Source organism: Notolabrus celidotus, unplaced genomic scaffold (genome assembly GCF_009762535.1).
Source record: "Notolabrus celidotus isolate fNotCel1 unplaced genomic scaffold, fNotCel1.pri scaffold_454_arrow_ctg1, whole genome shotgun sequence".
In the NCBI taxonomy this organism is placed as follows: Eukaryota; Metazoa; Chordata; class Actinopteri; order Labriformes; family Labridae; genus Notolabrus; species Notolabrus celidotus.
The window spans coordinates 1-21,721 of record NW_023260258.1 but is presented as its reverse complement, the minus strand read 5'-3'; the positions used below and the strand labels follow the sequence as shown (position 1 = coordinate 21,721).

The 21,721-nt window shown below is 48.6% G+C and overlaps 4 protein-coding genes and 1 long non-coding RNA gene across 14 annotated transcripts; 3 read left to right on the top strand and 2 right to left on the bottom strand.

The window, feature by feature from the left end:
• Positions 1 to 562: 562 nt before the first annotated feature.
• On the bottom strand, positions 563 to 4,842 carry lipt1 (lipoyltransferase 1). Of its 10 annotated transcripts, none has more exons than XM_034679309.1 (6): positions 4,771 to 4,820; positions 4,382 to 4,457; positions 3,837 to 3,925; positions 3,209 to 3,761; positions 2,910 to 3,131; positions 563 to 1,308 (listed from the first exon to the last, which is right to left on the bottom strand). In XM_034679309.1, exons 4-6 carry the CDS (start codon positions 3,717 to 3,719, stop codon positions 899 to 901), a joined length of 1,143 nt encoding a protein of 380 aa, XP_034535200.1. In that variant the 5' UTR covers positions 3,720 to 3,761; positions 3,837 to 3,925; positions 4,382 to 4,457; positions 4,771 to 4,820; the 3' UTR covers positions 563 to 898. The 10 variants fall into 10 exon arrangements, with proteins under 10 accessions (XP_034535200.1, XP_034535202.1, XP_034535201.1 ...); XM_034679311.1 differs by lacking the exon at positions 4,771 to 4,820 and adding an exon at positions 4,617 to 4,722; XM_034679310.1 differs by lacking the exon at positions 4,771 to 4,820 and adding an exon at positions 4,241 to 4,291 and having other exon boundaries at positions 4,382 to 4,441.
• Positions 4,843 to 7,140: 2,298 nt separating this feature from the next.
• On the top strand, positions 7,141 to 9,526 carry LOC117809803 (mitotic deacetylase-associated SANT domain protein-like). Its single transcript, XM_034679319.1, has 10 exons — positions 7,141 to 7,183; positions 7,302 to 7,348; positions 7,460 to 7,869; positions 7,979 to 8,027; positions 8,109 to 8,242; positions 8,325 to 8,428; positions 8,517 to 8,571; positions 8,657 to 8,742; positions 8,823 to 8,936; positions 9,415 to 9,526. The coding sequence occupies exons 3-10, from the start codon at positions 7,464 to 7,466 to the stop codon at positions 9,448 to 9,450; spliced, it is 984 nt and encodes a 327-aa protein (XP_034535210.1). The 5' UTR covers positions 7,141 to 7,183; positions 7,302 to 7,348; positions 7,460 to 7,463; the 3' UTR covers positions 9,451 to 9,526.
• A 707-nt stretch (positions 9,527 to 10,233) lies between these two features.
• Positions 10,234 to 12,021, top strand: LOC117809804 (uncharacterized protein C1orf115-like). Its single transcript, XM_034679320.1, has 2 exons — positions 10,234 to 10,693; positions 11,670 to 12,021. The coding sequence occupies exons 1-2, from the start codon at positions 10,463 to 10,465 to the stop codon at positions 11,808 to 11,810; spliced, it is 372 nt and encodes a 123-aa protein (XP_034535211.1). The 5' UTR covers positions 10,234 to 10,462; the 3' UTR covers positions 11,811 to 12,021.
• A 3,295-nt stretch (positions 12,022 to 15,316) lies between these two features.
• On the top strand, positions 15,317 to 20,051 carry LOC117809800 (solute carrier family 22 member 13). The gene is made up of 10 exons (XM_034679307.1): positions 15,317 to 15,742; positions 16,479 to 16,576; positions 16,675 to 16,829; positions 17,257 to 17,425; positions 17,538 to 17,640; positions 17,786 to 17,928; positions 18,028 to 18,239; positions 18,554 to 18,662; positions 18,750 to 19,001; positions 19,774 to 20,051. The coding sequence occupies exons 1-10, from the start codon at positions 15,527 to 15,529 to the stop codon at positions 19,850 to 19,852; spliced, it is 1,536 nt and encodes a 511-aa protein (XP_034535198.1). The 5' UTR covers positions 15,317 to 15,526; the 3' UTR covers positions 19,853 to 20,051.
• A 304-nt stretch (positions 20,052 to 20,355) lies between these two features.
• On the bottom strand, positions 20,356 to 21,721 carry LOC117809805. The gene is made up of 5 exons (XR_004630624.1): positions 21,683 to 21,721; positions 21,383 to 21,418; positions 21,240 to 21,298; positions 21,122 to 21,151; positions 20,356 to 21,005 (listed from the first exon to the last, which is right to left on the bottom strand). It is a non-coding gene; the product is annotated as an uncharacterized LOC117809805 (long non-coding RNA).

Sequence of the window (21,721 nt, the reverse complement as noted above, 5' to 3'; positions counted from 1 at the left end):
AGGTCTCACTCTGAGGGGTTTTCAGGGTCTTAGGGAGGTCTCACTCTGAGGGGTTTTCAGGGTCTTAGGGAGGTCTCACTCTGAGGGGTTTTCAGGGTCTTAGGGGGGTCTCACTCTGAGGGGTTTTCAGAGTCTGAGGGAGGTCTCACTCTGAGGGGTTTTCAGGGTCTTATGGAGGTCTCACTCTGAGGGGTTTTCAGGGTCTTAGGGAGGTCTCACTTTTCCTCTGAAAAAAACAACCTCAAACCATATCTTAAAAAAATGTGCAACAGTTTTTTATGTAGTCAGTTTAGTGATTTTTAAATGAGTATTAAAGAAACCTGATCATCTTTTATTTTAAATGTATATCAGCAATTTTACCCTTGAATAAAAAATAAATAAAACATATAACGGGCCTGCATTCTGTTATTGAATATTTACCTTAATATGTTAGTATTATTATATCTATTTTCATAGAACTGTCACAGTATAACTCTGAAACTGATCAAAGAGTGATAATAAATAGAAGAAAACACAAGTTCAAGCTCTCTGTAGGACTGAACAATCTTCACAAGAGACAAACTGAAACATAAAAACCTTTTATTTTATAAACTCCATGATGTTTCCTCCTGCTCCCCTCAGGACATGTTAATATGACAGTCAGTGCTGGTCCTTAAAGTACTCTGTAGGGGGCTGTAGTTCTCCTCTGCAGCCTGTAGGGGGCGGTAGTTCTCCTCTGCAGCCTGTAGGGGGCTGTAGTTCTCCTCTGCAGCCTGTAGGGGGCGGTAGTTCTCCTCTGCAGCCTGTAGGGGGCGGTAGTTCTCCTCTGCAGCCTGTAGGGGGCGGTAGTTCTCCTCTGCAGCCTGTAGGGGGCGGTAGTTCCCCCCCATAATGAACAGTAAATATATAAACTTTATTTTCAGCCCATGGCGGACACCAGAGCGTCACACAGGTGAGTAAGTCTGTCCTGCAGCTCGCCGCTCTCAGACCGCAGCATCACAGTAACGGCTGCAGCTGCTCGGTGACCACAGAACCTCTCCCCGACCAGCACGCCACTCAGCTCACCAACCAGACGCTGAGGAAGCCAGTCGGCAGGAATGTCCAGCTGGCAGCTCTCGATCACGCCGTTCTTTATCCCCATGTGCAGCTGGGCGGAGCAGCGAGCCGCTTGACCGTCTGTCAGCTCCAGGATGGTTTGGACGGTGAATTTTGGCGTCTTGCCAAACGTCCAGTCCCAGCTGTGAAGCTCCGCCTCCATCCTGCCCACGCCAGGAAACACGGCCTCCTCAGAGGGGTTCACGAAGGTCGCTGCGGCGCTGAAGCCGAATTCTGAGGGTGGAGAAAACACGAGAGGATGAAAACAGTCATTAACAGTCCTTATTACAGTCAGTAACGGTGTCTTTTATCAGTCCTTATTACAGTCATTAACGGTGTCTTTTAACAGTCCTTATAACAGTCATTAAGGGTGTCTTTTAACAGTCCTTATTACAGTCATTAAGGGTGTCATTTATCAGTGCTTATTACAGTCAGTAAGGGTGTCCTTTAACAGTCCTTATTACAGTCATTAAGGGTGTCTTTTAACAGTCCTTATTACAGTCATTAAGGGTGTCTTTTATCAGTCCTTATTACAGTCATTAAGGGTGTCTTTTAACAGTCCTTATAACAGTCATTAAGGGTGTCTTTTAACAGTCCTTATTACAGTCATTAAGGGTGTCATTTATCAGTGCTTATTACAGTCAGTAAGGGTGTCCTTTAACAGTCCTTATTACAGTCATTAAGGGTGTCATTTAACAGTCCTTATTACAGTCATTAAGGGTGTCCTTTAACAGTCCTTATTACAGTCATTAAGGGTGTCCTTTAACAGTCCTTATTACAGTCATTAAGGGTGTCTTTTAACAGTCCTTATTACAGTCATTAAGGGTGTCCTTTATCAGTCCTTATTACAGTCATTAAGGGTGTCCTTTATCAGTCCTTATTACAGTTATTAAGGGTGTCTTTTAACAGTCCTTGTTACAGTCATTAAGGGTGTCTTGTAACAGTCCTTATTACAGTCATTAAGGGTGTCCTTTATCAGTCCTTATTACAGTCATTAAGGGTGTCTTTTAACAGTCCTTATTACAGTCATTAAGGGTGTCTTTTATCAGTCCTTATTACAGTCATTAAGGGTGTCTTTTATCAGTCCTTGTTACAGTCATTAAGGGTGTCTTGTAACAGTCCTTATTACAGTCATTAAGGGTGTCCTTTATCAGTCCTTATTACAGTCATTAAGGGTGTCTTTTAACAGTCCTTATTACAGTCATTAAGGGTGTCTTTTAACAGTCCTTATTACAGTCATTAAGGGTGTCTATTAACAGTCCTTATTACAGTCATTAAGGGTGTCTTTTAACAGTCCTTATTACAGTCATTAAGGGTGTCTTTTAACAGTCCTTATTACAGTCATTAAGGGTGTCTTTTAACAGTCCTTATAACAGTCATTAAGGGTGTCCTTTATCAGTCCTTATTACAGTCATTAAGGGTGTCTTTTATCAGTCCTTATTACAGTCATTAAGGGTGTCTTTTAACAGTCCTTATTACAGTCATTAAGGGTGTCCTTTATCAGTCCTTATTACAGTCATTAAGGGTGTCTTTTAACAGTCCTTATTACAGTCATTAAGGGTGTCTTTTATCAGTCCTTATTACAGTCATTAAGGGTGTATTTTAACAGTCCTTATTACAGTCATTAAGGGTGTCTTGTAACAGTCCTTATTACAGTCATTAAGGGTGTCTTTTAACAGTCCTTATAACAGTCATTAAGGGTGTCTTTTAACAGTCCTTATTACAGTCATTAAGGGTGTCCTTTATCAGTCTTTATAACAGTGTGTTGTAGTAACACAGTTTGTCCAGCAGAGGTTGCTGCTCACTCACACTCTCATACATTAGAGGTTCTTTACCTGTGTTGTACTGCAGTGTCAGAGCTTCCAGCAGCTCCTCCCACTGCAGCGAGGGGGCGTGGTCCACCAGGTTGGTGACAGGTGAGGGGACACTGGGCGTGGCGTTGCTCAGGATGCCGGGACAAGAGGGGCGGAGCACGGCAGAGAGGGCGGAGCGGTCAGCTGAGTGGAGCAAAGTGCAGTGATGGTAGGACGACTTCCTGCTCAGCCTGGAAGCACTGCCTGAAAACATCAACATCAACAACAACAAAAACAAAAACAACAACAACATAAACCACAAACAGGAAGTCCCCTCTCACCTGAGATCTTCAGGTGTCCGTTCAGTAAAATGTCAAACCTCTCCGTCGCCTGGACCTGTAGCTCCGGTCTGATCCTCCTCAGAGCGTCCGTGACGACCTTCAGGTTCCTCTGTCGGTCGTATCCTTTCTTCGAGGTGAAGAACGTTAAGTTCAGGTTCCCAAGGTCGTGGTACACGGTCCCCCCGCCGCTCCGCCTGCGAGCCAGAGGGATCCCCGCCCTCCTCATTGCGGGCAGGTTGCACTCAGTCCACGGGTTCTGGTGGCGTCCGATGACCACGGCCGGCTGGTTCCTCCACAGCAGCAGGATGCTGCGCTGCTGCAGGTCCACGTTGGCGTCGACCCAGTCCTCCAGAGCCAGGTTCTGGTACACGTCTGTGGACCGTGAGAGGAGGACCAGGCCGCTGCTGTCAGAGGACGCGATGAGGTTGCTGAACGAGGACGCGGTCCGGAACCTGTGAACAGCCGAGCAGCCTCCAGAGAGAGATGACGTCCTCCTGATGAGAGACAACATGACGTCTCCTTCTCGGCGTCTTCACCTCCACATGCTGAGAATCTGAAATGTGACAACAGAGAGCTCAAACAAGACCGAGGTCTTTATGCCCCACCTCCTGGACTGTGTTTACTAAACCTTTAACAGCTGATGGAGGAACTCTGAAGATCTTAAATCCTCCTGATCAGTAAAGGTCTGACAGACTTTAGGATCTGTGGATCGTGTTTCTACAGACATGGAATAAAAACAGGAGTCAGATTTAAAGCTCCTGTGAGGATCTTTGTGACCTCTGTGACCTCAGTGACCTCAGTGACCCCCCCTCCTGATGTCAGACATTAATACACCTTCATAGAAACAGTCCCTCCTCTGGTTGAAGCTCTGGTTGGATGTTTGAGGTCATAAATAAACATCAACATGAATCTCAGTCTGCTTCACATGCAGATAAAACTCCCTAGAGGAGCTTTAAGAGAGAGTATCTTTACATTAAACCTCCTCCATGTGACTGACCCGACCCATCCTCCTGCAGGTTCACACACACATACCTGTGTTTGTTAGCTTTAGCATGAACTTAAACTCCACCGGAAGTCCCTCTGCTGTCAGATATAACTTTATATTTAAACACTAAAGGAACATTTTAACAGATTAAAGTCAATAAACCTCTTAAATATGAGTCTCGTGCTGACCTGAGCGGGCGGACCGTCTTCACACGAGCACAACACACAATTTCCTTTATGGCTTTTCAAAATAAAAGAGCTCCGTCTTCAAATAAGAAGGACATAAAGTCAGAGTAAACACAGCAGACTGAAAACACAACCAGGTGTTAAACATATAAACATGACTACAGCGTTTACAGATCACACTCTGGTTTATATGTAACACTCATCTTTGTTAAATAAACATGAAGACATTATTACGTACCCGTGATAAAGAAGCTGGACGTCATTTAAAAGTGTTTCTTTTGACTTCCGGTCTCTAAATTAAATCACTGAGTGATCCTGTCTTTATTATTTGTTGATATTAAATCAGTTTGTCAGCCTTTAAAGAAGTTATCAAGAGAAAAAGACATCCTTACGTTTTTACCCTGAAATGCGAACTTCCGTTTGGCTCGGTCCGTCTCAGAAAGGATTCCGTGCGATAACACGATCTGTGTGACAAAGGTTCCGGGGTACAGTGAATGATTCCTTATCTGCTCGACAGATTTTAATCATTTCTTAAGACATCAAATAAATACAACAAACCACAGACTACATCTAGATAATACATTTAAATTAAATCTGCATTTAAAAAAGACTAAATCTTTATTTTAATAGTTTAAAAGTTATAAAGATCTCTGTAACACATCTTAAAGTTAGATCAGCTTCAGTCTGTTGAGTCAGTTCAGGATGTTTGAATAAATAAGGAGCAGGCTTTTGTTGTCTCCCTTCTTCAGGTGTCTCTGTGATTAAACTCAGTTTGTGATTATTCTCTGTGTTTGTATGTGTTCTCTCTCTGAGCTCGACTCTCTGTGTGAAAACCTCAGAGTGAGGAAGAAGCAGAGTCTGAAGAGAGACCAGAGAGAGGAAGAGCCTGTGACCACATCCTGACAGCGCGCACACACACACACACACACACTCACACACTCACACACACACACTCTGAGGCAGGCAGTCGGAGTCGAGGATGTTTCAGGTGAGAAGTTGGTTGTTTCTTGTATTTTTATTTAAACTAAACGTTGCTGTGGGAGGATTAAAGTTCTCTGGGTGATGTCCGGGTTTGTTCCTCTTCTCTGAAGCTGTGAGGAGTTCTTCTGAGAAGTTAAAGATTGACGGGGAGAGGAGAGAGAGGAAACAACCTACACTGAGACTCTTCTCTAACTTAAAGTCTAACAGACAGAGGCTTGGATCAGCTGTTCCTCTGTCTGAATAAAGACAGACTCGGTCTTTAGAGACTGTGGGGGGTCGCTTTAAGGGAAGCTGAGCGTTAAAGAGTCTCTGGGTGTGGATTCTTAGAAGTGTCGTCTTTCTTTCACGTTCACACTGAGTCACAGAGACGACCAGCTGCTGCCTCCAGTACGCTGAGAGATAGAACAGGGATCACTGTCACAGGCGGAGGTACTGTGTCTAACATCCTGAGGTCCAGGTAGACTCAGGTACCGTGTCTAACATCCTGAGGTCCAGGTAGACTCAGGTACCGTGTCTAAAGTCCTGATGGTTGGATGCTTTTTAAACTCTCCCTTCTTGCTCTTCCTCCTCCTCTTCCTCAGGTACCCTCACATCACCTCTTACCTCAGACCCAGGCGTCCTCATTCCATCACCTCCCTCACCCACAGGTCACCTCCCCCCACCTCTTACCTGAAACTCAGGTAGCCTCCCCGAACTACCCCTCCCACCCCCCGCTAACCTCCCCTCATTATGTACCCCAGACCCAGGTGACCCCCCAGCACCTGGCCCACCCTCACCTCCAGGTCACCTCCCCTCATTTTGAGCTCCAGCCTCAGGTGAGTCTGCCTCACCTCCTCTCCCCTCCCCAGCACCACCTGTACGACCAAAACCCCCATCCAGGTTTAGAAGATCTGAACCGGGGCAGATCTGATCCACATCCTGAGCTATGCTACCTGCACCAGAACTTCAGCTTCCAGGTGAGGCATCCTCTTCTTACACACACACACACTCTCACACTCACACTCACTCACACACACGTGGTTTAACTCTTTGTGTCTGAAACAGAACCAGACCACATCTCACCTGGACCTCCAAACCCAGACCGTGTTCAGAGATGATCTGCAGGGCCCACACTGTCTGTCCTATAACACGGTCTGTGACAGTGGAGGGTACAGACAGGTGAACACACCTGGTCTGGTTCAGGACCCCTGGAGGCCTCTGGAGTCCACTCTGCCCCAGTTTCAGTGCTCTCCGCTGGGCCCCGTGTCGGGGGAGGTTCCCCTGGGAGGGTGGAGCTCCATGGAGTTCGGCTCTTCAGCTTCTGGAAACTACAACCAGTTTTTCCAAGACAGTTACCATGACAACAGCGCCCCCCAGCCCTTCTGTAGTCCCAACACACCTGGTCCAAGTCCTCATTACCCACAGACCCCGACTCTCCCCAGCCCAGGTCTTCAAATGATTCCCAGGGAGGACTTCAACACGTCCAGGAACCTGAGCGGAGAGAAAACCCTCGGCTGCTTCCTGCATGACTGTGACGGCTTACCTGTAACCTCTGACCCCCATCAGACCGGCCCACACCTGCTGCAGAGCCACACTGAGCTGAGCCAGGACCGCAACCCCGTCCTCCAGACCTTTAGGATCTCAGAGACCTGCTTCCCTCCACGGGGCAGAGGGCAGGACGTCAGGAGCGTTGCTGCTGTGCCCCCGGGAGTCACCGCCAGGCCGAGCTGCAGAGACCAGAGAGGAGGAGGAGGAGGAGGAGGAGGAGGAGGAGGAGGAGGAGGAAGAGGAGGAGGAGGAGGAGGAGGAAGAGGAGGAGGAGGAGGTCAGACAGACAAGGTCACGGTGTGTTCAATCTACAAACAGCCTGAGTTCTGATTCTTTACTGGAAACATTTAATTTGAGAAAGTAAGAAGAGATGAAGAGAGGAGGAGAGGTTTAACTCTTTCACGTCTGTTCTCAGGTGAAGCAGCTCCAACCGGAGAAGAACAAGAAGGTTCTGGACTCCAGGTAAACCTAAGAAGGGACAGAAGTTAGACCACGAGTTAGTTCATCTGTTGTTCTTCATGTGTGTATGTGTGTGTGTGTGTGTGTGTGTGTGTGTGTGTGTGTGTGTCACAGGCTGATGTGTGTGGTGTGTGAGCGTGTCTTCAGGAGTCTGCCGGCCCTGAACGGACACATGCGCTCTCACAGCGGCTCCAGATCGGCTGCAGGGTTACCGAAGGTAGCAGAGGACAAACCCTCTGTTTCCATGGTGATACCCGTCTCGGTGCCCGTCCAATCCAGGGGCCTGCTGGCCAAGGCGTGCAAGACCCGCCTCTCCTCAGCCACAGGGGGCGCTGTGCTGTACCACAGCCTGTTACACCCAGAGGGACAGGAAGCAGCTGCGAAGGGGGACGCAGGGGATGACGCACACTACACTCCTCCCCCCATGCTGTGTCCCCTGAGGGCGGGGCCGGGGCTGTTCTGCTCCCTCACCACCACCAGGGGGCAGCAGAGGGTCCAGACCATGCAGCTCCACAACACACACAGTGAGTACAACATCACAACACACCTGTTAGCCACACCTCCAGACTGTTAGCCACGCCTCCAGACTCTTAGCCACACCTGGTGACGTCATTGTTTGTTTGTGACTGACAGGTGATGCTGTTGCCATGGAGACAGCCTCTCCTCCAGGAGCCAATCAGCCGTACGTATCTCTGACCTCTGTTTGAATCTTTGCCGTGACCTCATCTCTGAACGCCTCCTCACACTGAGCTGTCACTCACAGGCGGATCAATGTGGGGCGGGGCTTCCAGGCTGAAATCCCACCTCAGCAGGGCCAAAGAGATGCGGACTCCCATGATGCACTGCTGCTGTGGACGCCGTTAGAGGAGCTGGAGCTCCCTGTCTGTAAACCGAGAGGTAAACACTCACACACACACACACACGGTCTCATCCCGGCTGTGATTGGTCGCTTCTTTTGATTGACACGATGTTTGTCCAGTTGAAGCTCTGATGATGATGGCGAGCTCCAGTGTGATGCCAGGGGGCGGGGCCAGTGCAGAGACCGCCCTCCAGGTCCTATCAGAGAGCAGAGGAGACTTCCTGGTAAATGACAGAGCCCTGCTCGCTGTTTAAAAAACGTATAGGTCAAAGTTCATCTGTTTAAAGACCTCTCGTTGTTTCTCCTCCTCAGCTGACGATGGAGAAGCTGCTGTCCAACACCGACCTCTCAGCCCGACACAAGACAGGTATGTAATCTAAATATGAACCTTAGTGAGGTCACCGACACACACACACACACACACCTCTTCTTAACTCCTCCCTCCTCCTCAGGTGTGTGTTGGAGCACCGCAGAGAGGAAGCTGCTGGTGAAGTCTCTGCAGCTTCATCACAAAGACTTCAGAAGGATCCAGAGAACGGTGAGTTTCACCTCCTCCTCCTCAAACATCAGCGCACCCCTCTGAGTGTTCCTGTGTTCACGAGTCCTCCTTGTGTTCAGGTCCAGACCAAGTCCCTGTCTCAGTGTGTGGAGTTCTATTACCTGTGGAAGAAGAAGCTGAGCCTGAGCGCCAAGAAGCCGGCTGGGCTGACCGTGACTCTGCCCGACGCCAACGTGAGAAACTCAACACCATAACACTTTATATCTAAAACCTGCGAGCGCACCGGGGTCTGAAACAATCCCAGGATGGTTCAGGTGGAGTCTCACTCAGGTGTAGTCTGGCTCAGGTGGAGGGTGTAGTCTGGTTCAGGATCAGGTCTGTGAAATGATGAAGTGGACTCCAGCAGAGACGCTTAGTTTCAGTTTAGAAGGTCAGTGACTCTTGGTGATGGTAAATGAAACTAAAGGCTGAATGAATAAAAACCACTGAAACCAGACCCTGTCATAACACACCCCCACACACACACAAACACACACACACACACACACACACACACACACATAGAAACACACACATCCTGTCAGGGCTGACAGGTTTCTGAACAAACTCTGACTCTTAACTGACAGAGTGTGTGTGTTTCTGTGTGTTTCTGTACGTGTGTGTGTGTTCGTCTCTCTCTCCCTCCCTCACATCCCCTCTGTTTCTCTGCAGGGTCAAAGGTCGTCAAGATCCCATGATGCACCATGAACGCCCCCTGACTGAGCAGCTGCAGGGACTCTGCTGATGTGTTGTTAAATAATAAAGTGTATATTTCTGATGAAGACTCAGAGAGCAGACTCCTTTCTTTCTTTTAAAGATGTGTGTGTTGTGTTCACGGAGCGGCTCAGCTCAGGTATGTTGACTTATTGTCTTACTCTCCTCCCCTCGGGCGAGGAAGAGGAAGAGGAGGAAGAGGAAGAGGAGGAGGAGGAGGAGGAGGAGGAGGAGGAGGAGGAGGAGGAGATGCTGCAGGCTCTCTATGTGTTTACTTCTTTACTTTCAAACTGTCCTTCTGAGATGACTCACTAAAAACAAGTTTAACCAACCAGCTCAAACCACAAGCTGAGGTATAAGCCCCGCCTCCTCCAGGTTAACAGATGAGATGGGGCGTGGCTTCATGATTGACAGCTCTGTGGGCCAATCAGGCTCCTGCAGCGCTGTGTGTGTGCTCCAGATCATCAGAATAGAGGAGGAAACATAACAAGCGATGATGCTTTCGTAACAAGGTAAAGGTGGGCGGGTGAGAGGAAGGGGCGGGGCCTCAGTGCTGATGTAGGAGATATTTTGGCTTCACTTTTGTACGACAGGAGGAGGTGGAGGCGAGCTGGTTCCACTTGTAAAAGTATTTATGTTTAAAGGAGAACGTGGGGCTGTTTCTGAAAGTCACAGCAGGAAATCTCATGAACAGTTAAACTCTCTCTGAGCGGCGTGTTTGTTGAGTCTGTTGACTCAGAGTCTCAGTTTCAGTGTTTATTCTGCAGAACAAACAGCAGAGAAGGAAACTGCTGCTCAGACTTCAGCTGAAACTTCACAGACTGCAGCTCGCTCCGCTCTGCAGATGAACTCTCCACATTCTTCTTCTAATCCGACTCCATGTCTCACTGAGCTTCCTGAGTCTGATCCCGCTGCAGGCTACTCATAAAGTCTGACTCCTCCTCGCTCCAAAGGTCCCTCCGAGGTCGGAGGAGAAACAGTCCCAACAGACGAGGAGGAACAAGGGATGGGAGGGCAGGAGGACACGGCGGAGGCTCCTTCAGTCAGCAGGAAACATCAGAAAACCTCCAGAGAAGTTTACTTCGCCATCCTGCCGGATCGATACGAACCTCTGATCGAAGAGGAGGAGGAGGAGGAGGAGGAGGAGGAAGGGAGGGAGGAGACGCAGGAGGAGATGAGGAGGAGGAAGGAGGAGAAGAAGAGGAAGAAGAAACAGAAGTACAAGAAGTACAGGAAGGTAAGGAGTGATGACCTTTGACCTGGAGAGGTGTGACAGAGACATTTCAGTGAGACCTCAGAGTGAGAGCAGCGTTCAATGATTCTTTATAAAACTGAGTGAAAGCGGGAAACAGAGACAGGAAGTAAACAACAACAAACATAAACACACAGAGCAGCTGTTCCTCACTGTCAACACTCACTCAGACTTTAGGTGAAGGCGTTAAACATTGACTCAGCAGGGTGAGAGTGACCTTTGACCCCGACTTATCAGGCTGACGTGATAAACAGACGCAGAGAAACTCTTTAACTCTACACCTCCAAGTGATTTATGAACACCTGGAGGTACACACAGCTCAAACTACACACAGCACACACACATACACCTGGACAAACACACTGTCACTGACAGAAATCCAGGAGAGGACACGTGTGACGCTCACCTGTAAGCATGCCGTGTCACGTGTGTTTAGTCACTGTCACTGACCTGTGGGTTTATTATCCCTGAGTTCTGTCTGTTACTGACCTGTGGGTTTATTATCCCTGAGTTCGGTCTGTTACTAACCTGTGGGTTTATTATCCCTGAGTTCTGTCTGTCACTGCCCTGTGGGTTTATTATCCCTGAGTTCTGTCTGTTACTAACCTGTGGGTTTATTATCCCTGAGTTCTGTCTGTTACTGACCTGTGGGTTTATTATCCCTGAGTTCTGTCTGTTACTAACCTGTGGGTTTATTATCCCTGAGTTCTGTCTGTTACTAACCTGTGGGTTTATTATCCCTGAGTTCTGTCTGTTACTAACCTGTGGGTTTATTATCCCTGAGTTCTGTCTGTTACTGACCTGTGGGTTTATTATCCCTGAGTGCTGTCTGTTACTAACCTGTGGGTTTATTATCCCTGAGTTCTGTCTGTTAATGACCTGTGGGTTTATTATCCCTGAGTTCTGTCTGTCACTGACCTGTTGTTTATGTGTTTTCTGTCCCCTGGGTTTCGTCTTGCAGAACGTGGGGAAGGCGCTGCGGTTCAGCTGGCGATGTCTGATGGCGGGTCTGCAGAACATGGCCTCCACTTACTCCACGCCGCTCTCGGCCGTGTCCACGGTGGTGACGGAGGTTCATCGGTCTGCCAGCAGCAAAGCCTGATGGGATATGGACAGATGTGGATGACCACCAGGAGGAGCTCTAAGACATTTCAGTTTGTTGTGATGAGAACGGATTATAAGAAGGAAACAACATCTCCAACACTCGTTCAGAAACATCTTTTTTATTCTTCTTCAGTTTGTATTTTATAAATCTGACAGCTGTCAGAGAGAGTCTGTAAAGCCTTCAGTGTTCAATAAATCAGATGTAATGTGAAGAATGTCCTGGAGTGTACGTCACAGTAATGTTTGAATCTTTTTATTAACTTCTGTACAGACTTCATGACATGAAGCTTCACGTTGGTTCATGCAGGACACAGAAACCATCAGCTGCTGTCAGGCTGCAGTCTGAATCCTCATGATGAGGCGGTCTACACGTCTCCCCTCCAGATTCTCCCTGCAGCACAGGGACTCGCTCACCTGACAGATGTCAGTGGTTGTTAAAAACCTGACATGTTCACCATAGTTCTCCTGGTCTGAGTGTTGATGAATATAAGAGAGTACTTATATTCACAGTCCGGCACAAAACGTCAATCAGTACTTCTTTGAGACACTGGGGGTCAAACCCTGGACCTTGGCCCTTTCTGTGAGACTGTGGGGATTCAAACCCAGGTCTTTGGACCTCTCTGAGGATTCTACACTGGACCTCCGGGGCCTTTCAGCCTGTCCTCCTATCCCCTTCGCCACCGAGACACACTTTTGAAATCAGCTCTGGGCGCATTTAGCATCGTGATTTGGCTCTTTGACTTTAAAATTCACTGGGCCTCAGATAAGAATTGAACCTTCAACCTTTGGACTGCCAGTCAGTCCACTATCCCACTACGCCATTGAGACACACTGGTGGTACTCAGCTCAGGGCATATTTATCTTCATGGTTTGGTTCTTGGACTTTAAAATTCACTACGCCTGGAATGGGGATTGAACCACCAACCTCTGGACTGCCAGTCCATCCTCTAAGCCCCTTCACCACCAACATACACTTATGAAGTCAGCTCCGGGCGCATTTCAGTTTGTGGTTTGGCTCTTTCACTTTAAAATTCAGTGGGTCTCGGATAAGAATTGGGGAAAAAAATTCCTATCTGTACTTTCTTGAGACACTGGGGGTCAAACCCTGGACCTTGTCCCTTTCTGTGAGACTGTGGGGATTCGAACCCAGGTCTTTGGACCTCTCTGAGGCTCTGGGGATTCAACACTGGACCTCCGGGGCCTTTCTGCCCGTCCTCCTATCCCCTTCGCCACCTAGACACACTTTTGAACTCAGCTCCGGGCGCATTTAGCATCATGATTTGCCTCTATGGCTTCTATGGCCAACAACTTGAATAACGTGCTAATTAATAAGGCAATAACTGCATCGACTTCGTTCCAACATTCTTAAAAAGTGAAAAAGTCCAACAGCCAAAGCACCATGACAAATATACCTGGAGCTGAGATACAGAGTGTATCCCGGTAGTGAAGGGGTTAAGAGGTTGGACTGGCAGTCTGAAGGTTGTGGGTTCGATTCTTACCTGAGGCAAAGTGAATTTTGAAGTCCAACAGCCAAAAAACACGACTATAAATACGTCCTGACCAAAAATCCAAGAATGGATGGTGACTCGTGGCGTACGGGAATTATGACTGCACAGAAGGCCGGAGGGTGTTTGGAATTGCACAGTTTCGGACAGGATGTTCGAATCCCACATATGCGGTGCCTTGTGGCGTATGGGAATTACAACTGTAAATTGCACAGTTTCGGACAGGATGTTCGAATCCCACATACGCGGTGCCTTGTGGCATATGGGAATTACAACTGTACAGAAGGCTGGAGGGCGTTTGGAAATGCACAGTCTCGGACAGGACGTCCGAATCCCACATACGCGGGGGAGCCAGAAGGGGGGCCGGTGCCCCCCGAATTCCACAGCAATTAAACTGGGGGGGTTATACCACTGAGATTTTGAAAGGAAAGGATGTCTTAATAAATAATATAGAAAGCCAACTATATAATATAAATTATTAAGACATCCTTTCCTTTCAAAATCTCAGTGGTATAACCCCCCCAGTGGTATAACCCCCCCAGTTTACTTGCTGTGGAATTCGGGGGGCACCGGCCCCCCTTCTGGTTCCCCCGCGTATGTGGGATTCGGACGTCCTGTCCGAGACTGTGCAATTCCAAACGCCCTCCAGCCTTCTGTACAGTTGTAATTCCCATATGCCACAAGGCACCGCGTATGTGGGATTCGAACATCCTGTCCGAAACTGTGCAATTTACAGTTGTAATTCCCATACGCCACAAGGCACCGCATATGTGGGATTCGAACATCCTGTCCGAAACTGTGCAATTCCAAACGCCCTCCGGCCTTCTGTGCAGTCATAATTCCCGTACGCCACGAGTCACCATTCTTGGACTTTTGGTCAGGACGTATTTATAGTCGTGTTTTTTGGCTGTTGGACTTTAAAATTCACTTTGCCTCAGGTAAGAATCGAACCCACAACCTTCAGACTGCCAGTCCAACCTCTTAACAACTGCACCACCAGGATACACTCTTGAACTCAGCTCCAGGTATATTTGTCATCGTGCTTTGGCTGTTGGACTTTAAAACTCACCATGGCACTGATAAGGATCGAACCCTCCACCTCAGGAATGCCAGTCTGTCCTCTTATCCCGTTCGCCACCAGGATACACTTGTTGACAACCACTCCACGCGTATTAATCTTGGTGGTTTGGCTCTTTGACTTTAAAATTCACAAGACCTCGGATAAGAATTGAACCATCAACCTCCAGAACACCAGTCCGTCCTCTTATCCCCTTTGCCACCAGGTCACACTCTTGAACTGAGCTCCGGGCGCATTTAGCATCATGGTTTGAAACTTTGACTCTAAAATTGAACTTGCTATTGATAAGAATTGAACCTTCAACCTCTGGAGTGCCAGTCAGTCCACTTTCCCACTAGGCCACCAAGACACACTGGTGGAACCCAGCTCAGGCCGTATTTATCTTCGTGGTTTGGCTCTTGGACATTAAAATTTGCTACACCTGGAATGGGGATCGAACCCCCAACCTTTGGACCGCCAGTCAGTCCACTATCCTGTTCCACAGAGCAGAGGCTACAGCTCAAAGCATCACTGTGTTTGCATTTGTCAGTAAAGGTTCAATCTGTGAGGAGGAGGAAGGATTTAGTCAGTTACAGGTTGTGATAATGTTTCTATCCAGCCTCCTCAGCCACTTTCCTCCTGTCCTATTTCCTTCATTCCTTTCCTATGAACCCTCGTAAGGGTGTGTGTTTAAATGTTCTTCTTCTACAGTCTTGAAAGAATACAACACTACCCTGCAGATTAAATCTTCTACAGTGTGAGGATTTATAGAGTAAAATAATGCAGGTGTAATTCTTCATGTGACCACACGGTGTCGCTGTCTCACCGCCATGAGCACACTCCTCCTTCCTGTCCTTATAAGGAAGTGGGCGGGGAAACCTCCTGGACTCACCTTAAAGTGAACCCCGGTCTGCTGCCGTCCGTCTGTCAGGTCAACAACATTCCTGGTGACAGCAGCAGCTGTTCAGCACACACACACACACACCCACCCACCCACCCACACACACACACTCAGACCTGGAAGGGACCTGGACGGACCTGGACCTCTGACAAAGACCTAAACATGTGGAGCTCCTGAAAGTCCTCCTTCAGACCGGGACTCAGTGTTTGTTTGAGTTCAGGAGGAAGTCTGTCTCACCTGAGAGGGTCTTCATGTCTCCTCTGCAGCTCTCCGTCTACTGGAGGCTCTCCCTCATCTTCATCTTCTCCCCCTTCCTCTTCTTCCTGGACATCTTCACCGCCGCCATCACCAGGGCCTCTTGTCACCATGGAAACGACACCGGCTTGGACGCTGAGACCAACCAATCACAGGCGGGGGAGCCCACAGAGGGAGACGCTGATTGGTGGACAGAAAGCGGGACCAGAAACGTGAGTGAGGATCTCTTTAGAGATTCTTTACTTTGTTAAATTAATTTAAAATGAAGTGTTCCTCTTGTTTTCCTGAGACGTGATATTAAATATGGATCTGTCAGAGTTAAATAAACTCAGCACTCAGCAGATACAGATTAACGCTGTGTGTTAATGTGTGAACATGAAGCTGTTAATGTTAACTCCTTCTGTCAGCTGTTACAGGAACACACACACCTTTAGTCTGCTGGTTTACATGGGGACAGATATCTGTGCAAACACACACGGGTACAGTAGCTCAGCACAGATTAGAGGCAGGGACAGACACACACACACACACACACACACACTCAGAGTTCTCATTCATCAGTGAGCACGCTGCGTCAGGGTGGATCTGTGATGTGCACGCTTTGACACTTTGAGTCAGAAGCATGAAGATAACATGTTTGTGTGGTCGCTGCTCTCAGTGGTCATCGCTCCACAAATAGCTCCCCAGTGTCATTTTACAGTCTGTGAGGTGTGATCCATAGGGGGGCCGGTCTGAGTCTAACCTCTCACCCAGACCTCATCAGTCTGCATTGAAGTGTTCTCACTTTGAAGAGGAGAGTTTCAGGAGTTATATTTCACGTCCTGATTCAGACCGCCGCTGCAGGAGGAGTCAGTCTGAGCTCCACTCGGCAGACTCTGCTAATATATATGTGTGTGTGTATGTGTGTGTGTGTGTGTGTGTGTGTGTGTGTATCTGTGTGTGCGTCAGTCAGTGTGTGGTTGGGCAGACCTGCTGTCCTTTGGTCAGACTCTCTTCATGGTCGGTCTGCTGCTGGGATCTCTGGTGGGCGGAGCCATATCTGACCGGTACAACAACTCAAACACACACACACACACACACACACACACGATCCCCAACATGTTGTGTGTGTGCAGCTGCATCACTGTGTTGTGTGTTGGTGCAGGTACGGGAAGCGTCCGGTGCTGCTGGTGTGCGTGTGCATGCACGCCATCTGTGGCCTCGTGCCCGCCGTCCTTCCTCAGCCCATCCTCTTCCTCGTCGTTCGCTGCCTGACGGGCGTCTGCTGCTGCTGCATCAACATCTGCTCCTTCAGTCTGGGTAAAAACAACACACAGAAACACACACACACACACACACACAGTCCTCCTCCTCTCTCTCACCGGGCCGAGTCTGATTGGTCCACAGCGGGACACGGGTCTGACAGAGCTCACATGTCCCAGATGAAGTCGTGCTGATCAGGCGGAGTGCTAATAGAGCCGGACAGCTTCCTGCAGCTCTGTGAACTCAGATCAAATGATAATTGAGGGCAGCAGGTTCATCACAGTCTGCAGAACTACAAATATGAAAAACAAGAAGAAGAAGAACGTTAAGAATTCAGGATCACATGATGCTGCAGCCTGCTGACGGCTGAACACATCTACAGCTGCTCATAACCCTTAGATCTACATCAGGGACAGGGGACTAACCCTTTAAAGACCCTCTTTGTTTGTTTGTTTGTTTGTTTGTTTGTTTGTTTGTCCTGCAGCAGTGGAGTGGACCCTCCCTGCAGCTCGCCTCTGGCCCCCGGCCTTCCTGCCGTTCTGCTTTAGCCTGGGGACGATGGCTGGAGCTCCTCTGGCCTGGTTCAGCCCCTCCTGGACACAGCTGCACCTCTCTCTGGCTTTGCCTCAAATCCTCTGTCTGCCACTCTACCTGTACGTCCACACACTTGTCTGTCCCTCCACCCGTCTGTCCCTCCACCCTCGGTCCACCCGTCTGTCCACCTGCAGGTCTGAGACATTCACCCTCTTCTCTGTGTTTCTGCAGAGCCATCCCTGAGTCTCCTCGCTGGCTGTTGATGAAGAGGAGGACGGAGGTTCTGGAGCGTTATCGAACCAACAGCCCTGAAGACCAGCAGTGTCTGGACCTGGTAACACACACACACACACACACACACACACACACACACACACACACACAATTGAAATATTTATTATCAACAAACTGAAAATGAGTGTGTGTGTGTGTGTGTGTGTGTGTGTGTGTGCCTGGTGTGTGTGTGTGTGTGTGTGTAGCTCTTGGACTCGGCCTGGTCCGACCTGCAGAAAGCCACAGAGGCTCAAAAGGAGCGACCACCTGAAGGCCACACCCCCAGTGACATCATCCACCTGAGACACCCGACCATCCTGCTGCGGCTGTTCATCATGAGCTACCTGAGGTAACACGCACACACACACATTCACATTCACACACGCACACACACGCATTCACACACACACACACACACTCTCATGTTCTCTGTCTTCCCATGATGCAGTGCAGTTACGGCGCTGACCTACTTTGGCATCTGCATGAACATCGGTTCGTTTGGAGTCGGTGTTTACTCCGCCCAGTTCTTCTCCGGCCTATCAGAAGCTCCCTGCCTCCTCGTCCCATTGGTCCACCTGGGCCGTCGGCCAATCAGCATGCTCGCCTTGTTCCTGAGTGGGTCGGCCTGCTTCCTGTCGTTACTGATGTCCAGATACAACTGTGAGCAGAGACGACACACATGATGACACACATGATGCACAGCTGATCATCACACAGCTGATCATCACACAGCTGATCATCACACAGCTGATCATCACACAGCTGATCACTCACAGCTGATCACTCACAGCTGATCACTCACAGCTGATCACTCACAGCTGATCACTCACAGCTGATCACTCACACCTGATCATCACACAGCTGATCACTCACACCTGATCATCACACAGCTGATCACTCACAGCTGATCATCACACAGCTGATCACTCACAGCTGATCAGGAGATATTGATGGTGATGTTTGTGATCCTGCAGGTGAGCCGGTCCTGGTGATGAGTCTGGCTCTGCTGGGGAAACTCTGCATCCTGGCTGCTAACTTCATCTCAGTGCTGTACAGCATCGAGCTGTTTCCCACTGTGGTCAGGTATACACACACACACACACACACACACACACACACACACACACACCAGGTGAGATATTAAATGAACATCATGTCGTTATGATCCAGACAGCGGTGTGTGTCCCTCGTCAACCTGTGCTTCCGGATCGGTTGCCTTGTCAACTCCCTCGTCCCCCCGACCTCAAACGGAGCGATCTCATTGGCTGCCATGGTGGCGTACAGCAGCGGACCAATCGTAGGATGCGGGCTGTGCCTGCTCCTGCCAGAGACCAGCGGCGTCTCACTTCCTGACACGGTGGAGGACTGCAGCAAGCAACCTAAGCCTCGCCTACCCAACGTTGGTGCCCTCTGGAGGACACGGTGAGGAACAGAAGTGTCTGATGTTGCATCGCTTCATCTTAATGAAGGGTTAAAGGCCGTCTATGCTCTCGGCCTGTGGAGGCTTATTATTAAAATCAGCATCAGACAGGAAACAGACGGTTTCAGTAACTAACCAACAAAGCACACATCTCTGCTGCAGAGGACAAACACACCTTCAACATTCAGAGTTAAACAGTAAGAGTATCCCACTGGAGCAACACGGACACACAGCATGACGTCAGGGAGTTAACATTCTTCAAACACAGATTGAGCACAGAGAGGAAAATCAATATTCTGTGACATGAAGTCACCGAGTCCAAAGACTCAAAGGCCAACATGGAATCAAAGTCTGAGAGCAGCCGCACCGCTCAACCGTATATCTTCTGAACCCACAGATTTATGACTAACTGAGGAGAGCATGAGGAGCTGGACATGTGGAGCTGCACATGAGGAGCTGGACATGTGGAGCTGCACATGTGGAGCTGGACATGTGGAGCTGGACATGTGGAGTTCCACATGTGGGGCTGGACATGTGGAGTTCCACATGTGGAGTTCCACATGTCCAGCTCCTCATGGAGTCCAGAGACCGCCTCTCGTCACGTTGCAGCTTCTAATCTAACTCTGAGAAGCAGAGAGGCCGAGTCAGGAAGTAAAGATCAACTCAAACCTTTCAGAGAAAAAGGAGCCCCATCACACACACATTTACAGCTGCAGTGAATCATTCTGATAATGTGTGTGGTGTGTGTGTGTGTGTGTGTGTGTGTGTTTTCAGGAAGCTGGTGTGCAGCCAAAGCAGGGAGACGGAGACGCTCCCTGCAGAGAAGGACGGCGTGCACGCAGGACTGATATGAGCACAGTTTGACCTGAAGTGACCTTTTGTATTATTGTTGTTTGGTTCCGATTTTAAAATAAAGACCAAAGAGACCCGAGGGGTCACAATGACCCGTCACTAAGGAGGAGGAGAAGAAGAAGAGGAGTGATGTCACGTGATTGATGTTTTTTTTTTCCACATGTTGTTTTTGTCACATTGTTTTCGTCTCTGTGAAAATAAACTTTTTATCCTCACCGTCACTGAATCAGTTACTTTAGACTTCAGGGGAACACGTGGCGCCCGGGGCCGAGCCTGTAGATCATTACAGCTCTCTCTGCGGGACAGAAGAGGAGCAGGAACCTCTGGTATTTCTAACATACATTAGGGTCGACATGAGAACTGCTTGAACCACACGCAGCTGTTACATCTCTCTACACACACACACGACACAGGCCAAGGATGCAGAGCTGAGGAGCGTCCGGCCCTGAGCTTCACGTTCATGTTCTTCTTTGTTAGTTTAACAAACCACACGAAGCAGACCACTTTAAAATGCTTGTTTTGTTTTTTAATGAAGCGTTTGGTCTGAACACACCTGAGGACAGTCCACCTGCAGCATGAACACACGCTGATGCATGATGCTTTGTGCTTATTGGCTCTCAGAGATGCTCAGTCTGCCTTCAGCGCCTCTACAGGAATGATCTAAGACTTTAAATCTACCTGCTCAGAAAGCTGCAGATCATTATTAAAGTTATTAAAGATAAGGCTTAAAATGTTAAATATGGGTTTTAAAATCGCTCCTGAAATGTTGCAGACTTCTTTGTTCACGATCCAGAGATCATCTGTTCGTGTAAGATGCATTATAATATAAATAGTATAAATATCAGGTTGGGAATCAGTCCTATAACGACAGAGAGGTAACAGTCATGACAACACAACAACAAACTGTACAGGTAGTGCTGACTGGTCTCCACAGGACCAGGTCCGATGTGGTCTAAGAACACCTGATTGAACCTCTGTGCGCTCAGAGGGGGAAATGTTTGAAGGCCGATCAGTTCAAAGGAAGAGCCGCTCCTTGCCGCTCCTCGCCGCTCACTGGATACACACTTCAGAGTGTTCTGCGTCCTGATTGGCCAGGTCACTCAGAGGGGCGGGGCTTCTAAAGGCAGAGGGAGAATAACTTGACGACGGCGTCCCTGAGAGAGAAAGAGAGAGAGAGAGAGGGGGAGAGATTTTAATGTAACACACATTTAATCTATCTAAATGCTGATTAGTTTCCTTCAGTGATGCAAGAGAGAGGAGGGAGTGTTACCTGGCGAAGGGGATGTAGGAGAGGCCGTACCTGAGGAGAACACACACACACAGGTTAAACACACACACAGGCTCACACACACACACACACACTGTTGAGATGATTGAGTGTGTTTTACCAGGTGAACGCCAGAAACTGCATCACGCAGAAGAGCAGAGCGAGGCCGTTATTCTTCCACTGCAGGAGAAACAGATTCACAGAAATCAAAGACAGAATTAAAGACAGACTCCAGATCATCAGACGTCAGCACTTCTGTCTTACCCAGAATGCAGCACACAGTGTCAACACCAGACACACCTGCAGAGACACATCAGGAAGATATTCAGGTTATCCTGTTTGATCCTGTTTTCAGATATTCAGATGCTGTAACACTGTTTGGTCAGAAGGTGGCAGTAAGACACCTGAGGGACAGGTGAGTTTGACTTTACTGTGTCAAACATGAAGCTTGAGAGCTCGTCTCTCTGCAGGCTGAGGGATTATTGATTATTGATCTTCATATCCACATTAATCATTCATCTTCTTTGTGTTCCACGAGCGAGAGGATATAAAGTGAACTCTCACCAGCATGACGACGGTGGCGATCGCTCTCTCTTTAGCACA

Excerpts from the sequence above, each read along its gene's own strand:
- LOC117809803 (XM_034679319.1), top strand. The coding sequence starts at position 7,464 with ATGTGTGTGGTGTGTGAGCGTGTCTTCAGGAGTCTGCCGGCCCTGAAC. Across the intron at positions 7,870-7,978 it reads GCAGCTCCACAACACACACA|GTGATGCTGTTGCCATGGAG; the intron begins GTGAGTACAACA and ends TGTGACTGACAG. Across the intron at positions 8,429-8,516 it reads AGAGCAGAGGAGACTTCCTG|CTGACGATGGAGAAGCTGCT; the intron begins GTAAATGACAGA and ends TCTCCTCCTCAG.
- LOC117809804 (XM_034679320.1), top strand. The coding sequence starts at position 10,463 with ATGGGAGGGCAGGAGGACACGGCGGAGGCTCCTTCAGTCAGCAGGAAA. Across the intron at positions 10,694-11,669 it reads AGTACAAGAAGTACAGGAAG|AACGTGGGGAAGGCGCTGCG; the intron begins GTAAGGAGTGAT and ends TTCGTCTTGCAG.
- lipt1 (XM_034679317.1), bottom strand. The coding sequence starts at position 3,719 with ATGTTGTCTCTCATCAGGAGGACGTCATCTCTCTCTGGAGGCTGCTCG. Across the intron at positions 3,132-3,208 it reads CGGACACCTGAAGATCTCAG|GCAGTGCTTCCAGGCTGAGC; the intron begins GTGAGAGGGGAC and ends TGATGTTTTCAG. Across the intron at positions 1,309-2,909 it reads GACACTGCAGTACAACACAG|AATTCGGCTTCAGCGCCGCA; the intron begins GTAAAGAACCTC and ends CTCCACCCTCAG.
- LOC117809800 (XM_034679307.1), top strand. The coding sequence starts at position 15,527 with ATGTCTCCTCTGCAGCTCTCCGTCTACTGGAGGCTCTCCCTCATCTTC. Across the intron at positions 16,830-17,256 it reads CATCTGCTCCTTCAGTCTGG|CAGTGGAGTGGACCCTCCCT; the intron begins GTAAAAACAACA and ends TTTGTCCTGCAG. Across the intron at positions 19,002-19,773 it reads GGTGCCCTCTGGAGGACACG|GAAGCTGGTGTGCAGCCAAA; the intron begins GTGAGGAACAGA and ends GTGTGTTTTCAG.